At 37.0% G+C, this 23,400-nt stretch overlaps 2 protein-coding genes across 8 annotated transcripts in view; one reads left to right on the top strand and one right to left on the bottom strand.

Moving 5' to 3' along the window:
• The window catches only part of NPY1R (neuropeptide Y receptor Y1), a 52,073-nt gene extending 43,290 nt beyond the window's left edge, over positions 1–8,783 (bottom strand). For 4 of the 6 annotated variants that reach the window (XM_027456496.3, XM_038178066.2, XM_038178063.2 and 1 more), the window contains exon 1: positions 8,656–8,783. The gene's annotated coding sequence lies outside the window, so the exon portion shown is untranslated. Of the gene's footprint in view, positions 1–7,915; positions 8,055–8,655 lie in introns of those variants that run through there. The other 2 variants (XM_027456495.3, XM_027456501.3) reach the window with 1 other exon arrangement.
• On the top strand, positions 5,836–23,298 carry TMA16 (translation machinery associated 16 homolog). Of its 2 annotated transcripts, none has more exons than XM_021270262.4 (7): positions 5,836–6,062; positions 7,056–7,168; positions 13,687–13,724; positions 14,511–14,595; positions 15,531–15,679; positions 21,285–21,327; positions 23,065–23,298. In XM_021270262.4, exons 1-7 carry the CDS (start codon positions 6,060–6,062, stop codon positions 23,204–23,206), a joined length of 573 nt encoding a protein of 190 aa, XP_021125937.3. In that variant the 5' UTR covers positions 5,836–6,059; the 3' UTR covers positions 23,207–23,298. The 2 variants fall into 2 exon arrangements, with proteins under 2 accessions (XP_021125937.3, XP_012952128.3); XM_013096674.5 differs by lacking the exon at positions 5,836–6,062 and adding an exon at positions 10,409–10,485.
• The last annotated feature ends 102 nt before the right edge of the window (positions 23,299–23,400 follow it).

Here is a 23,400-nt window from a genome sequence, read left to right as displayed (position 1 = left end):
ATTGCATGTACAGTGAAAATATCCTAATATATCCAGAAAAGGCCTGACAAGTTAATTGGACTGTAGATTCAATTCACTATGGAAGAAGAAAAAATTACAGTATCTTAAATGTGTCTTCATTATCTTAATAAGATTAAGTCATTACATTGTGATTTTGGGTTGCAACCTCACAAAAAGGTACATTTTAATAGTGGTAAGGAGCAATTCATCAGATCAGTGCCCAGACAGGCTGGAGAGTAGCTAGAGGGAGTGAGAAGTTGTCCATGCTTTAAACTACAGGCAAGTTGCCCAGATATATCTGCCCAAATATTTACCTACCATTTGAATTGAGCACTAAGTCATTGGGCATACCAAGGGGCCACTGGGAACTGAGTTTCGATAATTGAATATTTATGAATATGGATATTTAAATATGCAGTTGCAGTGTGACGGGAACTTGGTCCTGAAGGGAGTCTGCAAAACTACGTATCCAAAGGATCTACTATATGTGATTTGATTTTCTTTGCTGAAGATGCCCTGTTATATGGTGGCAGCATGTTATACAAATACTCTATAGTCTTATTTCAGATTTTTTCCGCTAGAAAAGTTTTAAACTTCAGTGCCTCTATGCCCAACATCTTGAAATTTTAAACCTTCAGATTATGCTACATGGCAGCCGCATTACTAGAGACTTTCCCAATACATGGAAGAACTTGTCAATTTGAAACATTTGTTTTACCGTGTGTGATTTTTTTTTTTTTTTGGTTGTGGTGGAAGTATGGAGGAAGGGAAAGGAAAAGAGGAAATAGATGAGATAGAAGAGGATGGTTTTACAAGACACTGTAGGTTACTTGCTAAAAAAAATCGTATGATTTTTGCTTTTTTCTTATTATTTTTAATATCCTAAATCCTATTTAGAATTTTAAAATATCTTTAAGCATATAGCGCACCAGACAGCCTCTTTGTTTGTTAAGCAAACAAAGTTGCAAGAGCCCTAATTTTAAAGGTTAAAGGGACTGATAAAATGATTGACTATGCCAGGTAATTACATTAGCCTAGGAGGCTCTGTCTAAATGAATAAGCAGTCTTCTGCTTCTCTGATTAGTGACAGGAATCCGTTAGGAAGAGCTTGAGTATAATTAGGATGGAGAGAGGGGAAAAAAAAAAAAAAAAAAAAAAAAAAGTAACAGCATTTAGGTAAAGCAGGAAATGCAGAAATAGCTATCATGAAACATAATTAAAGGAGCATATTAGGTGTTCTTAATAGTTTCTTGTGCAGTATAGTTTAGAAATAGTTGTAAGCCAGGAAGGAAAGAGTAAGTCATATGAATTGGTACTCCTTTGTTACCTTTTCTCAATTTATCAGCATAGAAATTAAGATATCAGTGGAAAATCCATCAGAATCAATAGCAGAAGTAAAATTAAATCTGCTAAATATAAACACACAATTTAAAGAAATGAAGAAACCAAGTTTCAAAACGCAGCCCTCTTGCCTTCATCTAAAGCTCTGTTGAGCCTTAAAGTCAAATTTCTAGAAATACTGCTTCAGCTATGACGACAAACATTCACAGTCAGTGAAATGCAGACTTAAAAATGACATGGGATTAATAAATATTTAATTTAGAAGCATTAACCTGGCTAAATTAAAAGAAAATAGCATTATATTTATGAAATCAGGATACAGCAAATATTAGGGTATGTCTTTCAACCAGAGAATGCATCCTCAGATTTGCTTCAGCTCAGTCATTGAACTGTGACAATGGTGAGTTCAGTGATAGCTAATTTATTCTCTAAAGAGCAGATTTAAGGATAAACTAGGTTATGTGTCATTTTCAGTGTCTTCCTCATTGTTACTTGATTAATTTAAATGATTTACTTAAACAATACCATACCAGTTTCATTCATACCTGCACTGCTGCAAACAGAGCTGAGCTCTCCATATGTAGAAGGAAACTGGCATTTCTAAGAGCATATCATTTGGCAGGGACTTTCCAGTAAATAAGTGTTAAATGAAACAACAGAAGCAGCAACAACAAAAACCCAAAGTCTAAAGTTAGTGGCGTATTGACTATTATGTTTACCATTATGAGACCATGCCTTTCATTCATTGAGGGGTAACAGCATATATGAAAATCAAAAATGTAAGACAGATTAGCAAAACAAACAAACAAACAAACAAAAAAGCAACCTACAAAATAACTGTAATCATAATTTTGTAATTGTTTTATTGCTTAGTCTTACAATTATATACTTACACTACATTATATACTATACTTATACTAATATACTATATTACATTATATAACATGGCATATAATCAAGAAACTCTACATGTGCCTTGTCACCAAAAATCTACTACAGATACATTTCAGATGAAGAGGGATGCTGTCGATCTATTTCTGACTGCTAGGTCTTCCCTCACAATGTAGTTCCCCCTGCACATTACTTTTTCCTCTCTTCCAAACCCAGCTGTTAATTACTTTAACCTTTAGTTGATTCCCTTGAACTCATGAAGTTTGCATTTTATTAACACTAAGCTAAGTGCAGCTTTAACTTTCCTCCATTCTAATTAATGTAGTTGTAACACTCAATTTTCTTGAAAAACTCATTTACAGAAATTGGTTTAACTTGTATATGTCAATTGGCCCATTTCTTGCGTGACAGCATTTCTGAAAATGTTATGCATTGTATTATCATTATAACAGGGTCTCCTTCTCAGAACCATAAGGATAATTTCTTGCAAGTACCGTATTTTAGTTACTGTTTTATAATATTTAACATCATATTGCATGGTAAGCTAAATTTTACAGCAAACCTGTTCTTGAATATAAGAATATTTAACCTGTACTTAACTAAACCAATTTTATTTTGCCTCACTGACACAGAACACTGTAGTAAAAATTGCCCCAGCCAGGTATTTCTCTATTTTAATGTATGCACTTACAATGTTATCAGTAAAATTAATGCAAAAAAATGCAAATTAATAACTGGATACCAACATGACACATTGGAATTCTAGTGTTACCCCCTCACTGCCACCAACAAACACAGTAGAAATATGACTTAGGAGAAATTACACAGCAATTCTACACAGCGTCAAGACATTTTTACAAAAAAATCCTTTGTGGATAGGGTGAATGAAGTATTAAAGGGGAACATTTTTTTCCCCAGATTACAAACTATTTAAAGAACAAGATTGGACTAGAAATTGGTGCACATTTACATGGAATAGTTTTAGGTCTGTAAGTAGGTCATCAAATTAGAAGCATCATCACCCAAGGGTCTCATTATAGTCAGTGGCAAAAGACCAGCTGAATAACCCCTTGGAGCTGCCCATTAAGTATAATAAGTATCTACAGAGCCTATGTTTTTTTCTTAATGCCCCAATTAACAATTCAAGTTTAGGTACGATGAGTCTCAGTAATCTTGCACCGTGGAAACCTTTCAGCTCCCAACCTCATCCTCCAGGTCAGAAGCAATGCTGGTTACACACCTCCCTCTGCTTCCCAAATGGCACATCACTGTGAAACAGAATATAGATAGAGACCACATTAGTCTCTACGTGCTACTCTGCCAAGAACAGCAAAGCTGTTGACATTTCCAGATGTGCCCACTCTAAAGTCTCCAAGGTAAGGACATTAATGTGTGTGAGTGAGGCTGTGACACCTGTGTGGAGCCAACAGGAAAGTAGCTGCCAGCATTCACATTTGAGAGCCTGATGGAAATAAGGGCTGCAATTACAGCGTGGCCATGGTGCAAGTTTGGGAACTGCTCATCTAAAAAGAAAAGGCTCAGCTCAATGCTGTTTCTTTATAAGCATTTTTAGTGAATTTCTGAGCACACAGACAAAAAAAAAAAAAAAAAAAAAAAAAAAAAAAAAAAAAAAAGCCCATATTGTTGTTCATTCAAATGAATAAAGAATTTAAAACTTACTTTCTTCAACTTTAATTTGTATTCATGAGGTGGGACCCCACAGTATAACTGTTTTCACTGTCAGTTTACCATATTGTCTCACTTATATTTGATTTCACTATTAACTCCTTTTCAAAACATACTTCCTTCTGCATTTCCAAGTTAAATATAATTTGCTGGCCCCATCTGGATTTGAACAGTATTAAAACTGAGCTACTATGATTCCTGTGCTACTTGACAGCATGTCTGAATTTATTTACTTGGATGAATGATTTAAAATCCAGTGCTCAGTTTCCTGTCTATGACTGGTATATAATAAATTATATATATGAGACTGCCACTGGATGGGCACTTGAGCTTCAGACAGAATGTGAAACAAAGGTGTAGTATGAGAATACTCCTTAATACCTCAGTATTAAGTATTATTATGCAAAAATAATGGCATATGCAGGTGTCATTGAATTTAAATTTAAATAATCATTTAGCAGAAGTAGCTCTTCTGTTCTGTAGGTAGAGGTTTGGTAGGTCAGCACAGTAAAGGAAAACATTCTGTCTTGAGCCTGGAAAATCATTTTTATTGTATTTAAACCCATGTAACAAGGATACACACAGAACCAGGGCTCGAACAAAACCATGCAGTATGCATTCTGCTCATCGATGTCAGGACATCACCTGAAGCTAACTAGTGAACAAATAAGTCTGTCTGTACATTCCTACTCATTAGTGTCATTCTGTGAAATGAGTAAATATTAAATGAGAACTAAGAGAGATCAATCTTTTCATTGGGGTTTTTGATGCTTCTTGTCAGGTATAACACAGGACTTCATGCCCATAATCTCTCCTGTCTTTCTCAAGCTTCATCGGGTAAACTAACAGACTTTACTTCTCTGTGTAATGCTTAAGCAAGACGCAGTAAGCCCTATGACAGTGTCTCTATTTAGTCTACTATCAACGACTGTCTGTCGAACCATCATAATTTCTTTTCTATAAGCACATGGCTACTAGGCCTCGATGGTAACTTCTTGACTTGCTTGGAAAAAGAAATCTGAAAGTTGTCTTAGGTTCTTAGGAAGGGCAGTGCTGTATAAGATACACGTGCAGTTGGCGCACAGTGCCTCTGGAGGCTCCCCTGGGTTTCCAGGGCCGTTCATCTCACCCTCCGCGATCCCAAACACCCAGTAAGCAATGCACTGAGATCTCCGTTCACTCCTTGCTGCTGCTTGCATTGCATTCGCCCTTCATGCTTACGGGTTTGGTTTTAAATCCGTAGCATTAAGTTTGGATGTGTTGGCAGGTATGTTAGTTAACAAAGTAGCCAAGCTAATTTGATTATTTGTTCCCAAGGGATAAAGCTGATGGATTTCAACCCTTCCAGCTTCCTCTGCGTGCCACTTGGAGGGCCATCTTTCCTCCACTACTCACCTTGATACCTCTGCTTCAGAAGTGACTATATCTGGGTTTACTGCCCAAAAAGAATGAGTGGCAGTGTAAAAATTGACAGGCAAAAGTGTTCTCATTTGGGTCCAAAAAATCACCCCAAAAAACTGTTTCTGTAGCTGAGAAGGGTTCATTGTGCTGCCCAGTTAATGAAGGGTTTGAGAAGCGCTTCCTCAGTAGTTTTCTACCTGGATCATGGTGTTTTCCTGATTTCTTGCCTGCTTTTTCACTTACTCTCATTTCTCCTTTTGTAATTGCTGATGTAGGTTGTAAAATAACAACTTTTACAGTAAACCACAGAATGGCTCAGGTTGGAAGGGACCTTAGAGATCATTCAACTCCAACCCCCCTGCCATAAGTAGGGATGAAAGCACAGCTGTGTCACGAAGCACAACAGAGGTTGGTTCCTGACATATTTTACTTGGACTCTTTGAAAAAGATAGAAGCCTGTTCTGATGGCGTAGTTTTATTTTTTATTCTATTTTTACGGTCAGCGGAGCTAGAGACAACCAGGCCCTTCCCCTGCTCCCACCCCGCAGCGCCTACAGCGAGGCCGCCACCCTCAGACCCCTCAGCTCCGAGACGTGCCGGGGACGAGGAGGAAGAGGAGGAGGAGAAGGAGGAAGAGGAGGAGGAAGAGGCGGCCCAGCCCGGAACCCTGTGCTCGCTGCCGGCGCCGCACCCGGAGCTGTGCGGCTGGTGCACGGCGGCGGCTGAGGGCAGCGATCGCCATGGTGCGTGCGGGCGGGGCGGCTCTCCTTGCCTTGCCTTTCATTTCTTTGCCTTTCCTTCCCTTCCCTTCCCGTCGGGGGAAGCCCGGGAGAAGCCGTAAGAGGCCGGGCTCCCTATGTACTCATGCGGGCCTCTCCCGAGGGGCTGGCAGTGTGCCCCCGGCTGCTGCTTTCAGCCCCGACTGCAGGAGGCGAGGAGCAAAACGCGTGCAGCTGGCGCACGGTGCCTATGGAGGCTCCCCTGCGTGTCCAGGGCGATTCATCTCCCCCCCGCGATCCCAAACACCCATAAAGCGATGCACTGAGGTCTCCGTTCACTCCTCGGTGCTTCCTGCATTGCATTTGCCCTGCGTGCTTACGGGTCTGCTTTTAAACGCACGGCTTAAGGCTTCTCATTAAAGTTGCATGTTAATCGATAAAGCCTTTCAGTTTCGTTCAAATATGCTTTTCCACCGAAAAGCAAGATAGCTTAAAACCGTGGCCCAGGACTCTTAAATTTGTGGGCAGGATTCCCTTCTTGCGCAGAGTGCCTCGTACCAGGCAGCAGCCAGAGGCACTCCCAAGGTCTGCTGGAAAAGACAAAGAAAACCCTTCTGTTTTGTTGCATAAGGTATATCTGGCCTTTTCCAGAAATCAAAGCAATCAGAAACTTGAATCAGAAACTTGCTGAGGAGCACAGCAGTAATCTTAGTTTTCTAGCCATAGTTTTACAAAGTATGCATTTTGAGGGAAGGCCTTATGCAAAACGTGTTGCAGCATTCCCTACATTCCTGTAGTTACATTACAGCGGAGTGTTCAAATAATTTTGTTATTGTGTACGTTATTGAGAGGGGTAAGATCCACCTGTTGGAACTGGTAAAGCTCTACTATGCATTAAGGGCTTTGTGGGATAAGGATTCATGAGCTTTCAAGTCCCTAGCATGACACATGCCCCTATCTTCCCTTTAACGTTTTATTTAACTTTAGTAGCATACACTATCTTTGATTTCTTTTCAGCCAAAGTTACCGAAAAGCAAAGGAGCGAAGCAAGAGAAAAAAGTTATCCATCCTTACAGCAGAAAAGCTGCACAACTTGCAAGGGAAGCACACAAACAAGATAAGAAAGAAAAGTAAGTTTACTGTACAACCTTGTGTACAGACTCAAGGATATTACAGTAGATATTTTTGTTTGTGAGCCCTGGTGAAGGGGGACCTTTATGCTGATACAACCTTAACATCTATTTTAATAAATTAGCTTATATAGCATGGTACTGGCAGGCCATGTGAACTGACATGATTATATTCACACACACAGAATAAATCAGCCTAATTGTAGATCAACTACTTCTAAGATTTCTTGGAGGTCTTTTCCTGCCTTAATGATTCAGATTCTTCTTATCACAGCAGTTTGCTTTTTAATAATCTGAATGGCATCATGCTAGTGACTTCTCATGAAACTTAGGCACCTTGTTTAACTTGACTCCAAGATTTAGTAAGAAACCCGCTTAGGGTCTAGCATCTTTTACTGAAGTACTGAGTTCGTAGTGAAGAGACGTAAACCTCCTTTGGTATCCTTCCTACGAGAGAGACTTCTGAATAAGACTAAATAGTTAACTCCTTTTGGTGATTTCCTGCTGTCCTATCTTTTGGTTTTCTTTCCCCTATTGCGGAGGGGAAAGATGCTGGAGAGGACAGGCCTTTGATTTCCATTCTGTCTCAGCTTGCTTTCTCTAAAACATATACCAACCAACTCCTTGAATGCTGATATAGCATGACTGTTCTTTAGAAATCTATTAAACTGTATTGCAAGCGTTCTCTGTCAAAGTATACTGATACTTTGATAGAGTCACACAAACTGAACCAAAGTATTCACATACCTGAAGGTGTTGCGTTGGGAACTAGTGGTGCAGTTAAAGGGTTCCTCAGAGGTTGTGCAGATTTTATGGTTGCGCAACCCTATCCAGGGCAAACTTGTAAGGTGTCTCTGCCTAGGAAGGCAGAGACACCTTACAAGTTTCTCTTCACTAGGGAGAATAGGACACAGCTGTGTCCTGTAGCTTCAGGAGAGCTGCTGTAAGAAGTTACAAACAGCATGTGTTGAGGATCGTGCAGATTCCTAGCATGCAAGAAGGTTTCCCTGCTGCTTTGTGTTGTCTGTGCTTTTCTGTTTGTAAATTATTTTTTGGTGATTGTTTTCCTAGTACTAAATTGTCATCCCTTAATTATCTCATTTTGCCTCGTAACTGCCACTCAGGGAGCTTAATCACAAAAGGTAACTGATTCATACTTGATTCTTTGTGCTTACATCTGTAATTTTCCAATAAAGAAAAACATGCACAAGAAGACTTAGCGTGTAAAGGAGTAAGGTAGTGGTTATTCATTGTGACAGGGCACACTTAATCTCCAGTCTTTCAGTGATTGGTCAGCTTCTTGGAGTGCAATTTTTGTTTCCTCTTACAATAGCAAAGAATGAAAGTAAGAAACTCCTGCTGTGGAATAGTCTTCTTCCACATGACTTGCCATTTAATTACTTTTTTTCCTCACAAAAAAGTAACTTCATAAAATTAATAGCTTTTTAAAAAGGAAGCTTACGTAAAAGAAATGAAGAGTTTCCTACCTGTGTAGGAGACAACAGGCTGTATAGCAGCGTGGTTAGTCTTTGTGTTATTTCCTTCTGAAGCATAGCAAACAGAGCTAGCTATAACAGTAAAACTCTTCTAACAAAGGAAGCGGGCCACATTTTGGTGTGAGTTCCACCTTATAGGAGGAGAAAGCACCATTTTATAGGAAGCTATTAAGTGTTAGCTGCCCAGCAGGCTAATTAAAGGTGTGCTTCAAGCAACCCAATGAAGGAGCAGTTGCATGATGTTTTGTTTTGTTTTGTTTTGATCCCTAATTCTTGTGGGGATCAAATGAAGCCTAATGTCTTAACAGAGAAACTCAGATTACGATTAGAAGATGTAGATTACTATCATTTTCTTTAGGTTCTGTTACTTTATATTTAACTTTTCTTTCTCAAGCTCTCTTACTCTTTCAGGTATGAGTCTTTTAGGCTGATGGTTACTGGTGTAACCCTTTGTTTCTCACAGGGAAACTGTTCTGCCAAAAGTGTTGTGTCAACCTGGACCATCCAAAGTTTATTGTGAGAGAAAAATATTCTACCCATACATAAGATCTCTACATCTTGCAGTCCTATCTGATTAATTATCATTGTTCACTTTGTAGGTCTGTTTTGTTGTGATGTTCTCTAAATACAATTTGCATTAGAATATAGATAATTGGAGGAAATCATTTAACTCAAAAGACATGGCTAATGTTTCTTTATGTTCTTCCCTTTTTTTCTTTAAAAGTCTTATTCTAGTGTCTTATGGATTTGTATTATCTGTATTAATCAGCTTGTTAAATCTTAACTTTTAAATGTTTTTATTTTTTAATAATGGGAGTTATGCAGATGTTAAAAACAGTTAGTTTAGCCACTAGTCAGTCTTACCAGTGCAATTACTTAGCTGTGAGTTTCTTTAGTATGCGATAGGGGTGGGGTTTGGGTTCAGTTTGCAGAGCTCCGAAAATGACTAAATACATTTCGGATGCTGTAGGCTGAGGAAGACTTTCTGTTCTGTTGAGGGAAAAGCAGTAGCCCACACCAGTCACGTGAACACATGTACACCTTATCTATTGATAAATGTTCAATACAAACGTATCATTTGGGTGTAGGTAGCCCTTGAACAACATGTTACTGGAAGCTCAATGTCTTTTGTGGAAGTATTGGTAAATTTTTTCCTTGATTTTTGTGTTGTTTTTCTTTGGTACTTGGCTTGAGACAGGATTCAGGACTAGAGACAATTCAGGCTTCTATTTACTTCTTTACTTTTCTATACGAAGAAGTTACAGAAATAGCTATTAACATGCCTGCTCATGTTAAATAGGAAAGGAATTTGCATTTAGCTATAAAATGCAGATTCAAGTATCTTTTCTCCAAACAAGCTAAATAAAAAAAGGAAAGACATTACCCACCAGGAATTTCAGTAAGACCGTGCAACCCCAGGAAAAAGGCAGGAGAGATTCTATAAGCTGCAGAAATCTGTCATCCAAGTAATCTTCCATGCAAGCATTCTCAATGAAATATGACAGTAATAACAAGCTTGTTGTCCAGAAACTGCCTGTATTACAAAGGACCAATCTTGACCGTAATAAGGGGAGACAGGCCAATTGGCTTTAGAAAATTGACTACAATCTTCTGTCACTCTTCACTTGAAACACACCTTTCTGGGTCCATCTTCACAGCTCTCCTCAAGGTCTAATCAGCACCAAATTCCACTATATTTCTGCCAATTTATTCTTAATCTACATGTGAATCCTTATTCCTATAGGCAAGTTGTTTGGTCTGTTAAATCATTACAAAGATGTCGTTAAGAGCCAGCAGAACATTGCTTTTTCTACACTTCAGGTAAGTAGAACACACTGAAATAGCCCTGGAACTCCTGTTAGTAATGATGCACCAGCACCACCCATATTTTGTTTGTAATTAGTGAAATCTCTGTCATAGTTTTTGGTAGCCAAGGCTGATTTATTGCAGGTTTTTTTCCTTCATTCCTGATGCAGGACATATGCTTTCTGTTTTAAATTATTCAGGAGTCTGTGCGTTTTTCTTACAGAGATACCAGTCTAAACACTACCATGCTCTGAAAGCTAAGAAATTTTTACAGTATTTCTTGATCTGGCATGAAGTACTGTTTCCCCTTAGGAATAAGCAGGAGTCTTATATCTGCTTGTGGAACTCTATTGTTTGTTTCTCCTTAGCTTTTCTGTTGCCTAACCTCTTAATCTCTCTTGAGCTCGTATGATCCCAGTTGTGCTGTTCACAGCAGTGATACTTTGAGGTGTATTCTTGCACATTCTTTACGTAAAACTGAGAAACGTTAGCTCTTAAAACTACTTCATTTTTGGCTACAGAAATAAAAAATGAACTGCAAATATTTCAATTTTTAGTTTTTATAAAGGTAGTTTCATATGGAAGTGTCCTAGATTGCCTAGCCAAGCTACTAATTGGTGGGTCAGCTAATAAAAATTGGCATGCGTAGGGAGAACTACAAAAGGTATTTAGCAACCCAAAACAAGAAACAAAAGGAGATTTGTTCTGTCAGCCATGACATTTCTTAATGACGGAGTCTGTCTTCATTCTCAGAGCTGTAAGTGGCATTGTATAGGTGGGTATGACAGGGAAAAAAATACCAAATTAATAAACTAATTTAGCAAAATAGTATTTATTCAATTTTAATATTTAGAGCAGTTGAATACAGTATCTGCGATAAGAAGTGCTAATGGAGCATGAAAGTTTGAACTTTTAAAGTACCTAGTAAATCTCAAGAAAGCTGCTTATCACCCTTATCAATAATCAATGGCTAAGCATGATTTGATTATTTTTTTTTCCTTTTGGTAGAAAATTATTAAGAAGTAACAGCCTCCCTACCACACGATTATATCCCTGACATTATCCTCTTTCCCTTGAGTAAAAGATGTTACTCACTGTGTGGAAGGAGATGAGAGGAACTGTCTTTGCCTTAGCTCATTTGATTAGCTCCCTGCTAATATTATTGTCTTCTAGCAGTCATTGAGGTCAGGCTTTTATGAGAAGTACAGTGAGGCAATATCTGATCCTATCATCCAGTATTTCTCATACTGAAATAAGTTGTGCACACCTAAAGACTAAAGGAGGTTTTTCCTCCAGAAGATAAGCCTGGTTATGTGCATCATTGCTTAGATAAATAAATGAGCCAGCGACCATCACAGGCCCAAATGGCAGCTCTTAGTGTTTTAAAGCATAGATAGATGACAATTTATGATCCTAATCAGGAAGCTTTTATCAGACGGCATTGTAGTTTTCTCTATGGCAATACTTTGCAGATGTGCTTGGCTTGCTTTGTTGCCATGCAAGGTTCGTAGCAGGGACTGTGGCTGTGAGGCCCCACTGCATGGTAAGAGGAATCCTTGCTGTGGATGCTCTCACCTGTCACAAGTCCACAATCTGTGCTGTGAGGGCTACCTACCACAATTTTTATTGACAGTGTCTTCTATAGCAGAGTCTTAAAGCTGACTTCTACTCTAAATACTTTTTTTTTAAAAAAAAAAAAAACAAAACAACAACAAAAAAAACTTGTTCTCATCCAGATCTGTCCTTTCATCCACACAAACTGGTATGGTTTTCATTTAAACACTAGAGTCTTTTAATTAATCAACCAGCTTTATTTGTGGTTGCTTTGGTAAAACTCATCACCCTCACATGACTTCTATGGATTTTTACATTAAAAATCTTCATTTTAAAAACAATTACTTTTTTTTCATATTAAACATGTAAAGAACCCAGATGCTGCTGAGGTACCTATAAAAAGTAAAAAGCCTTTTCGTTACCGTGTGTTCTTAGTACCTTAGACACGCAGTTGTTTTTATACGTACTTCAGGACAGTCTTCAGAGTGTGAAATACTACATGAAAAAGCTAATCATTATTTAATAATGTAGGTTTATGGCCAAGTGACCCAAGTATGTTTGTCTCTAGAAAGTAGAGCTTTCTCTTTTTATGTGAACTTTTGTGACAGGTGATACCTTCTGTCCTCGAGTTAATTCAGTTAAAACTGTGAAATGCTCATTAAATCCTATAGAGTGCAAGGAATCAATTTAAGTAGCTTTGAACTGAGTTGATTTATTGACAGCATTTTCTCTTTTAAATGATATCCTTTATCATTTTCTTTATCAGTTTTCTTATTAAATAAGAGAACCTCCTCTTAATTATATCCCAAGTCTTTGGATATATCCAGCGAACATGCATGGCTAAGATATTTTTCCAGTGACAAACATTATACTCATCTCAATCTATTCCTTTCTGCAAAGGAAATGACATTAAAAAACATCCATTGCTGCAGACTGAATCTGAGAGCTCCAGAGCATGAGGCAACAGGAAAACTTGTGTTCTCTAAGAATTTTTTGATATGACTGGAATAATTAATCCCAAACTGAATCGTGTACACACATCTCACAGAATACAGAAGGCTTCAGTATCCCAGCAGAAATTGAGGTGGAGTGGAAAACACACTGAGATTAATTTTCTTAATATTTTTAATTTTAAAAGTTTAATTTCAGTTTCTTAACACATTAAGTTTTACTGTTGACTAAGCACTCACTTTAATAATTAGTTTATTAAATACTAATCATATTTTTCCTATTGATTTGTGAGGATGCACTACAGTGAAGCCTTCTGTTTTGGATTTTCAAGCTCATGAAATATACCAGCAGAATATTACAAATACTTAATGATACTAATGCAATGCAGATCTTTCATGAATTCCCTTTACTGTGCTCTAAGAAATGTGTTATGTCCTGTTTTCATGCTGTTTTTCTATTTCTTTTCTTCCAAGACACTATTTTAACTTAATAGGTAGAGTGGATGAAAGAGCAAAAAGCAGAGATTTTCAGTGAAGCAGAATATGTTGTATGTTGTTCTGAATTTGGCAGATAACTTCCATTTGAAATATTACCTTGACTTTCATCTTGACTCCAAAATTATTTCTGGAGAAGAAAAGTGAAGATAATTGTTCCATGGTATAATTGACATGGTATTCATTCTTTGCTAACATGTGTGTTTTACTTTGTTAGGTTGAAGATTGAAAAAGCTTTGCGTTTGAATATTATTGGTGAGCAGAAATGTCTATTACTGAATACACTAGTCAACTTTTTATCATAAAATTTCAGTTTTACCAACTTTATAGGTTCTCTATTTGAAATTGCTTTATGTATAATCTGACTCTGTAATTTTAAAATAGACTTTGAAGAAGTGCTGAAATACCTGAGGTTCACTTAAGTATTACTTACTGGGTTGAATTCAGGGATTAGAGCCTAATCCTTAGTCAGTGTACATGACAACAGGTCAATATAGAACAAATATCTCTTTTTATACATCTGTACCTGCATTTATTTTACTCGTCTCCATACTTTCCTGAAAGATTTCTAAAATAAGATGATATATGTAGATTAACAAACACTGTAATAATGTCTGCCAAGTAGATACAAGACTTCAAGACACAACATCAAATATTTTTCTTTCAAATGATTGACATTCACCTTTCCAATTAAATTATTGGAAAATTGTGATAACTGGAAGTCTTGTTCAGCCACTCTATTGTCGTTATTTTCTTTGGGCATTCATAACTTGGCATCTTAGGCAATCAGTCTATTGATATTTTAGATACTAGTTTCCAGTAATTCACAGTGAGGTATTAAAACTTCCTTTCTGTAAGGAAGATAATGTTTCTATTATAGCTACCTGGTACAAACAAAATCAGTGAGCCAAATTTCTGCGATGCCATTCTGAATCTTGAATAATGGGGGTTTATTTAAGAAACGTTGAAGATACCTAATCTGTGCTGGTGCTACCATGATAATAAAATCATTAATGTTCCTTTTTTTTTTTTTTTTTTAAGGAGAAAAGTTGCAATGGTTTCAAAGTCACCTTGACCCCAATAAAACTAGCTACACAAAGAAGGAAGCTTGTGAACTACTTGAAGAGTAAGTCTGCAATTAAGACAGGACTGAAAACCTTGATTTGTCTTTTAAAATAGTGTTCTTAAATGTAAATATATATATATATATATTTACAATAGAATTATTAAAGTAACACTTGCATTTTTATTTAAGTGTCTCTTCTATTGTGTGGAGGATTAAATAAATGTAATTGCCTGAATTTTTGTTCAGGCAATTTTGGGCTGTTCAGTGAAACAATGCACAAAGTTTGTTCTATTCCTTACACCTTTTTCTTTAATTTTCTTTGGTAAGAAGATTAAATGATATTCAGGTGGACAGATTTTTAGGGCACGAAATATCAAAAGTGGATTTGGGTAAGAAAGAACTTAGTTCTGTGCTGCTGGATATATGTACCTGTGGCCTGTCCTGAGTTTTTACCTTCAAGCATAAGGATGTAATATTTACGTATTCTTAAAAATTTGCATTATGTCCATTTTCTTTCAGAAGCTCTGAAATACTTTTCACAGTTTATGAAATCTGTAAGCTGCTAGCCAACACTAGTGATACTGCAAAGGCAGTAACAACTTACTCTGTGGATCCAGTTTGGATGATTACACAATGATTATACAACATGGATGATGTCACAGTTATGTATAAGAAAAGAACTACAAAACTCATTAATGAGATAGTGAAATTCAGCTCTTAAAGTTTAGCAAAACTTAAATCTAACACTGAGAACTCATGATAGCATCGAAGTTTTATCTAAAGTAGTTTGAACAAAAAACCAAAAATGTTTTGTAAGAAGCAGATGATTCAAATTATATTTCCAAATGGGGCTTTTACTTTGACAATGGAAGTGATGTTTCTTAGATTTGAACTGTATCTCTGACTAATTTAGAAAATATAATTTTTAAAATAATTCTGTTGTACAAGTATTTTGCACGAATACCTGTAGCTTAAGTTCATCTTCTTTCTTTCAGATACATGTGTCGATTCAGTGATGAACTGGAGCAGATTGAATTACGAAACAGTATTAGAGGTAGACAGGGAAGACAGCATGGGTCACGGGAAGCTGTCATCAAGCAGACCATGGAACGAGAAAGACAGCTCTATGAAGGCTATGGGATAGGTATGTAAAAAGCATTAGAATTAACCATGCGGTCATACCCTCTCCTTCTGCTCACGAGGCTGGAACTTAAGTGAAATTTTTAGGCATGATGTTTATTATTAATTTCTCAAAGGAATTCACAACAGCTAGTTTTTGTTTTTTGTTTTTTTTTTTAATTGAATTTGTTGCAGATAAAAATATTCAAACTTTAGAAGTACTTAAGTCTTTCTATTAAAATTGAGGGAATCCAGGAAGAAATGCTGGACTATTATGACACATCTGCTCTACAGGCACAAATGATAATCCACAAGGAGGAAAAACACATTTTTCCTTTTGCTCTCAGGCAGAGGAGTTTTGCTTCCTTTGACTCATGGGAGGTGTCGGAGGGCATATATGTGAAGGCCCTAAGACTTAGCCCCTCTTAATAATCAAACTCACAAAAACTCTGAAGATTTCAAACTAAGTGTTAAAGGTGAGAGCTCAGCTGAAAGCACTTTGAGTTTTTCAAATATTTACCTTGGCCATCATCACAAGTTTGAATAAAATCATTATGCCAGTTATTCTCATTGGCTTTTTTATTACCATTTATCTTTCTGTGGCAGTGGAGTGTCTAGTGAAATCTTCCAAGATTAACTGAGAAGCAGTCATGAAAATCATAACAAGTATTAGAGCTGAAGATTTCCTCTTAAAGTGCATAGAGTCTCCCATAAGAAGAAAAACTCTTTATGAAAGTATTTTGTTTTCTGGGAGGTAGCACACAGAAGCAAGCTACTTGTGAGAGAGACATAAGTGTGAGAGTGAGATAGCTGGAAGGGAAGCATCAGTAAGCTGGTGAAATAAGAAAAGGAGGACAATAATTGTACAAAAAACGAAGACTTGAAAAAAGTTAAGTACAAAATAGTACTGAAATTTATGATTTACATTTTTCTTTCACAAATAAGCATGTTGGAGTCAAATGATGGACTTGTCTTTAATGCTAAAGTATTATTCAAAGGCAGTCAGTCTGGCTAATAGTCAAAGCAAGTCATGGAAGAAGTGAAAAATCAATATTGATCAACAAGGGAGAGCAAGGTTTGGGCTGCATATCATATTCCCCTTGATTGTATTTTACCAGTTCAAAAGAAGTTGTAAAAATTTTGCAGCTGCTACTTGTTACTTTCACATCTTGCAATCGCAGAGGAATTCAGAAGTGTCTGTATGACTTCACATGTAACAGTAATGCACTTTTGTTCACTTAGAACGGAGGAAAAAAGTCATAGGAAGGTAGATACTTTGAATGTCATCAAATGGCACAATTGTAGAAAATTTCCTTTCTGGTATTGCTTTAAGTTTGTTTTTTTTTTTTTTTTTCCTGTATTGCTTTGTGGAAAGCTGACAAAAAAATCAGTAGGACTAGATAGAAAGATGTCAAATGCACAAGCACAACATAAAAATAAAGAAGAATCCAGAAATATTGTAAGCAAAATTGGAGGTTATTATAGCATTAGTAAGTAAAGCATTCAGAGATCATGGTGCAACTTCACATATTAAATACACTCTCAAATCATTCATTATTTGTTATCACAGCTGCTGCAGGTTTTGCTCTCTGCCTAGGACAGTATTCATTCACAGAAAATAGTTGCTGCTAAATACTGTAATTAGAGATTGGAGATAAATGGAAATCAGCTGGAAACTGCTTTTATGCTCTACATCATTATCACTGGAAGCTGTAGTGAAGCTTTTGTAACTGACATAGTAACTGTTCCTCCTTCCCCCCCATTCCTGAATTCAGTTATTTCTCGTAGGCATATGCATTTGCTGTGAACAAACTACATGATATGTATTGCTTAGAATTAAGAAATTAGAAGAAATTCTCTTATAATTCAATGCTGTATATATCAGGTATATGCAAATGAAAAAAATATTTTTAGTGTGTTGACAGAAGTGGTAGATATCCAAAAGCACAAATTTTAGTCTTAAAATAGTACCTATACAGGGAACATTCAGTCAGACTGTTGAGTTCTGTTAGCAGTTACTCGTCACCCCCTTACCCCTTAAATATATCTCAGTTAATTTTACTGTTCTTTTATACCTGACATATCGTTATTTGTGTGAGTGTATTTTAATCTGGTCTTTTGTGTTTATAGGAAGGCTATTGAAAGATAATCCTAGATTTTGACAGGATATTTTGACAGAATTTGGAGTTAGTGTGCTTTTAGTTGAAAAACAATTATTTTATCTGAACATCATACATTTTTGATAATTTGCCTTTATTTGCTTAGCACGTTCTTACAGAAGTAGAAGGTAAATTTTGGGGAAGAAGAGCCTTTAAAGCTAAATGCACCACTTACTAGTTAGTTTTTGAAATTTCAGATAAAGTTGATTTTAATTTAAAGTTTTATCACTTGCATGTATTTGCTGGCATAACTATGGCACTGATAGGTGTTGCCTTCTGTAATAGTCATGACTGTGTACCTGAATGGTTATTAATTTAAAGAACATGTGCATCTACAAAACATCTACATGTACAGTTTCTGACATCCTTTTCCCTTTGTAACTTCAGACTGCAGTAGCACCTTTTCACCCAACTTGGGTGTTATCTCCTTATGATAGTTCTAATGAATATAACATGAATGCTGCTTAAGTTGTGCCAAGAGCAATGCAATTTCAGTTCTTGGGAGATTTAGATAAATTTCTTCTGCAAGTCTTTGCTTTGGGAGAGAGAAATGGTTACTGCTGTGAAGAATGATGATGTTTTTAAGATGTTTTTAAGAAATACATACTTCTGAAAAGAAACAATGTCAAAAACCATGACCCTGGTGCATGCTATGGAGATGCATCAGTAAAACAAGTGTTGTTAATCTGACAATACGGTGCTACTGCAGCTTTCCACCATAATGAATAAAGTCAGGTACTGTGCAGTAACTCATTATTTCTACACACAAAACAGTGGGACAAGAGTTCCTAGTTCAGTTCCTAACCTGGCAGTTCTGTGGTTTGCCTTGTATAACATACTGCAAACACGTGTAAGCACAACCTAAAAGTTGCTGCTGCCAGAGCAGTAAAGATGAATTCAGTGCAGCAAGTATTTCCCTTGGGAATACTTGCTTTGTCCTGACACTGCAGTGAGCCCTGGATGATAGGCAAGATAAAACTCGCAGAGTATTATGTTCGGAAAAAGTCTTACATAACTTCACAGAAGCTATTAGCTTTCCAAAATGGTTTTTCAACAACAACAAGCAATTGAAAGGGCTTTGAGAGTCCTGTCATGTAGCCTTGGTTTGTCTGAGAATAGCACAGACCAGCATGTCAGTGCTCTGACAGAGGGAACAAATACAAGCCTCAGCACATCTCCGAGGCACTTGGCCCAAACTGGCTCAGTGCTGCTCCTGCCACACTCAGTGCTCACATCACCAAGATCCTAGGAGAAAGCTGAGTAGGCACAGCTCCACATGAAACAGCTGAAAGAAGGGGTAATTTTCTCTCAGGTGGAGGCCTGGGCATTTCAGCATTTGGCATTTTGCTGCTGAAAGTGCAATTCAAGGGACTGCAGGGGAAGCATGAGGAACTGTGGGTTTGTTTCAGTGCTTGGTTAGGACAGAAGGACCTCAGGCAGCATTAGTGCCTATCAGAACCAAGGAATCGGCAGACTAAAAAAAGGATTAGGTAAATGTTCCTTGCCTTGTTCAGCTATGAGCAGTTGTACAGCACTTGTTTACCAAAAAGCAGGCTGCAAAAGTCCAATTGGTATCAAGATCAAGTGCATTTATTGTCAGTCCTCAACTGGTACCTTCGTAATCCAATGTAAAGGGAAGAAATATTTTTCTGCATTGTAAAGACTATCTGGCCACTAAGAGAAGTGATAGGTGTTATCAACCTACTTTCTACAATAGCAAAATTATCTATAATCCTGCATTGTTAGCATCATCTGATTTATTACTGAAAGACTCAAGAAAATTGATAGATGAACAAAGGCAGAACTGTGTGTTCCAGGCTTGCTCAAGGACAGCATAAGAAGTACCTGAAATGTTATAGTTCTAAGAGCTGAAATAATAAAGCGGATTTAATGTTAAAGAGGGAGCAAGCAGCCTTTCTTCTTGACATACCGGCTGGCTGTGAAGTCTGTACAGAATAAAATACTGTCAATGAACAGTATTTTATGCTCTGTGATGTATTTTATAACATGGAAGAACTTCAAGGCTCCAAAGGCAGGGGTCTCTATAAATTAGTGACAATGTTAAGCACAGGTCACATGCAGTATTTTGGGATTGACCAAGAAAAGAATGGCACTGAATCCAGTCAAAGCAGCTTAACTATCATAGGTAAGATTCTGCATGAGGTTAGGAACTACAACTCTAGTAAGAACACTTTGGTTACTCCAGCAAAGAAAAATGTCTGTCCCATATGCCACTGTACAAGCTGTTTGCCTTCCTTTTTCACTACCAGAGATAAAGATCTGTAGTGAGCATATGTCAGTTATTTCTGTCAAGCTAGGTCTGGGGAAGACATTATGTCATTATGAAGTCTTTCAGTCTTGAAGAGAAATTAATAGTTCTAGAGGAACATCAGTGCATGAGAGGAGACAGGTACCAATGTTCTCTATAAATACTACATTGCATTTACTGCAGTGTTTATCGATCATTTCAGCAACCACAGCAAGTGTCCCAGTAGCAAGAGTGGCTTTTGGAACAGTTATTTAACAATGCAAACAATAATTGCATTGCAGTGAGGTTAATTGCCATAAAATAGTCATTCTTTGCTTTCAGACTCTTATTCCAGGTGGAAGTAGTAGTATATCCCAAAATCCAAAAACATGTTCTCTTCAAACACCCGAGAACTTGACTGTACTCTTCGCAGTGTTTGTATTTTATGTACACATACGTATTCTTGTACATGGTAAATTTTCAAAAGTGTGTCGAAGTGTTTCTTAGATTCTCCATGCTCAAGTTTACTTTCCTAACTCTGCTACTGATCCATCTTGCGTGCAGTGGTGACTTAAGTGCTTTGAAATTGTTTTTCTTAAACATTTCACTTACTAAGCACTTAATACTCACTAATTAATAGTGTTCTTTGTATATTTGGGTCAGTTATGAAGGTAAGCTTTTCTATTGTGTCTTTTATCTGTGGTGCATCTTCACAGTAAGTTAACGCAAAGTAGAATTTTTATTATACTGATGAGGGAACACCTCTTAAAAAAAAAAAAACTGTCATAAGCAGACCTTGATATACTGGTTGAGGAGGCTAGTTATGCTTGTAAAATATATTAATTGTTTTGATTTCTTCACTGGACTGTTTTTTTTAAAGGGAATCTTTTAAGTACTTACTTTTCTTGCTATTTTTCAGATGTATCAATTTAGAGAAGGTAAAGCACCTTTTTATTATTTGTCAGGACTGGGTTCTCAATAGCTGTTGTGTGAATTCTGGAACAGTTCATAAGTATAATTTTACTTCTTTTACTTCAGCAGTGAGAGGTCTTAGTTTTTAATGTATTGTTCTAGTAACTTTCTGGCATGAGTCCTTATTATCATTTTCTTGGTTTTACTATCTGAAATATGTTCAGCCCTTTAGTTCACATTTCTTTTCTTTGAAATGAGACTCACTTGAATAATGTAACACATCTAATAGTATTTAATTTAATTCCTATTAGAAATCCCAGACATTGTGAACGGCAAGCACCTTAAATTTTTCAGGTAAGATCCTTTTATTCTTACTACTAATTAATCTGTTTATCCAAAACACTGTTTCTGAATTTGACATTATGTTGTCTTTTCTTAAAAAAGAATTTATGCCAAATTGCTAAAGATTTGTCTTGTTTGAAAAAGACTAGGTATGGCATTACTAACTCAGCACTCGTAGCTGCTACAAGTGATGGTTAATCAGTAAGACACTGGGAGTGTTACAAACTTTCAACAGAGTTCTATTTCTGCATCTTAAGTGTTTTTTGTTGATATTCTTAGAGAATGTTTTTTTCATTGCCTGAGCTGTTCATCAATTTACACTAAAAGAATTAACATTCACTGTTAGTTTCTGAGGATCAAGACACAGATTTATAGATAAATGGAAATAGAGTGAAATAGTTTTCTTACCTGAACTGAGATTTCAGATGGTAATTGCAGTCATGTAGTGTCATGACCTAAATTATTTGTAGTCAGAGCTTAACCATTAAGTAACTAAAACAGCACAAAGCTCTTAGTCTTGTTTTCTAAGATACAAGATGCACATGTAGGTGAACTAAGGTCTGCAGTAGTGTTTGTGTGTATGTACTAGTTGAAAGTCACGAGAGAATTGATGATATCCACTTAAGGCTCTGGGAGCTGTAGAGCTTGCTGCTAGCTCATCTGGGCTAGCAAACCAATATGCCTTGGAAAGAGGTTGAAGAAACACTTCGGTGTTTCTTGCTCTTGCTGATGGCTCTACCAAACAAGATACTTGGGGGGAAACCCCCCAAAACTTAGGAATGCTAAATGTTGCAAGGAATGATACAGCACCATCTCCTAGGGGTGGTATGCAGCCAGAAGTCATAGTCCCAGGATGGTGGAATATTGCTGGAGATTTCAAAGGGACCTCTGGTTGCCATGTTTTTATATGCACAATTGATTTCATGCACTGGGATGTTTGATGAAGGTGTTACTGTTCTATTGCCTTGGTAGAACCCAAAGTAGCATGTGCTAATTGTAAGCTAGACATACTATCTTTGCAGTTGAGAAGTTATCCGTGAAGTACGCTATCATCAAGCAGCCATTTTATCAGTTGGATACAGGATTCAACATGGGATATTTAAATGAATCCTTCCTTCTTTATGCAGCCTTTTGAAGTAATGTGCTTATCATGTGAATTATTGTTTAATAACATTTTGTGTCTCCTTGAAGCCAGTTACAGCATCACAGAATGGTTTGGGTTGGAAGAGACCTTAAAGATGATGTAGGTCCAACCCCCCTGCCATGGGCAGGGACACCTCCCACTAGACCAAATTGCCCAAAGTCATACAAGATGTTAATAGTTACCATAAATTGTATGGAAGTACTTGATGAACATGTGATATTAGCTCACATTAGCCAGATGAAAGAAAGTCTTCTGAACTGCTTTTGCAGAGAAGCTCGCGAGTTTAGCGTGCCTAACCTAGAAGCAGTTAGCCTAAAGTAACTGAGAATACAAGTAGTCTGTGGGGATAAAGTAAAACAGGTTTGTTGGTTGTTTTCAGACTATTAAACGTGAAAGTACTTAATTCTTCACAGACAAATTGCAGCCACTGTAGTGTCCAAGATCAGGTGAAAACATGGATACTTATTCACACTGTAGTTGGACTGATAGCATACATTAATAAAACAGCATCACTTGAGTTAGCATCTCCTGAGAAAAGGTGAACTAAGTCTGCTACTCTTTCCTGATATTCTTATCTATAAGTGATTTTTGTCACTTTCTTTTAGGGAATGGAATGGTGATCTGAAGAAGCTGCCAAACATTAAAATGAGAAAGCTGTCAGTAAGGGATGCTATCTGTAGTCACACTGAGGTGGCAGATGTGGAAAACAAAGAAGAATCAAGTAAAGCAGAAGATGTGGCCTCATGACCTCCAGCTGACTCAAGCAGCTGAAGGGAACTGTAAGAAGCCTATTTTGATGAGCACTGGAAACAAGAATAAAACTAGTGTTTCTTATTATATTTTCATAGTCTTTGCTAATTGCATTTTTGATAAGCTCACTGTGTACTTAAGCTAGAAAGCAAACATTTAGCAGCAAATTACTATTTAGTTACAATTTTCTT

This window comes from Anas platyrhynchos, chromosome 4 (genome assembly GCF_047663525.1).
Source record: "Anas platyrhynchos isolate ZD024472 breed Pekin duck chromosome 4, IASCAAS_PekinDuck_T2T, whole genome shotgun sequence".
Lineage (NCBI taxonomy): Eukaryota > Metazoa > Chordata > Aves > Anseriformes > Anatidae > Anas > Anas platyrhynchos.
The sequence above is the reverse complement of the archived record's forward strand: the minus strand, read 5'-3'. Positions and strand labels throughout refer to the sequence as shown.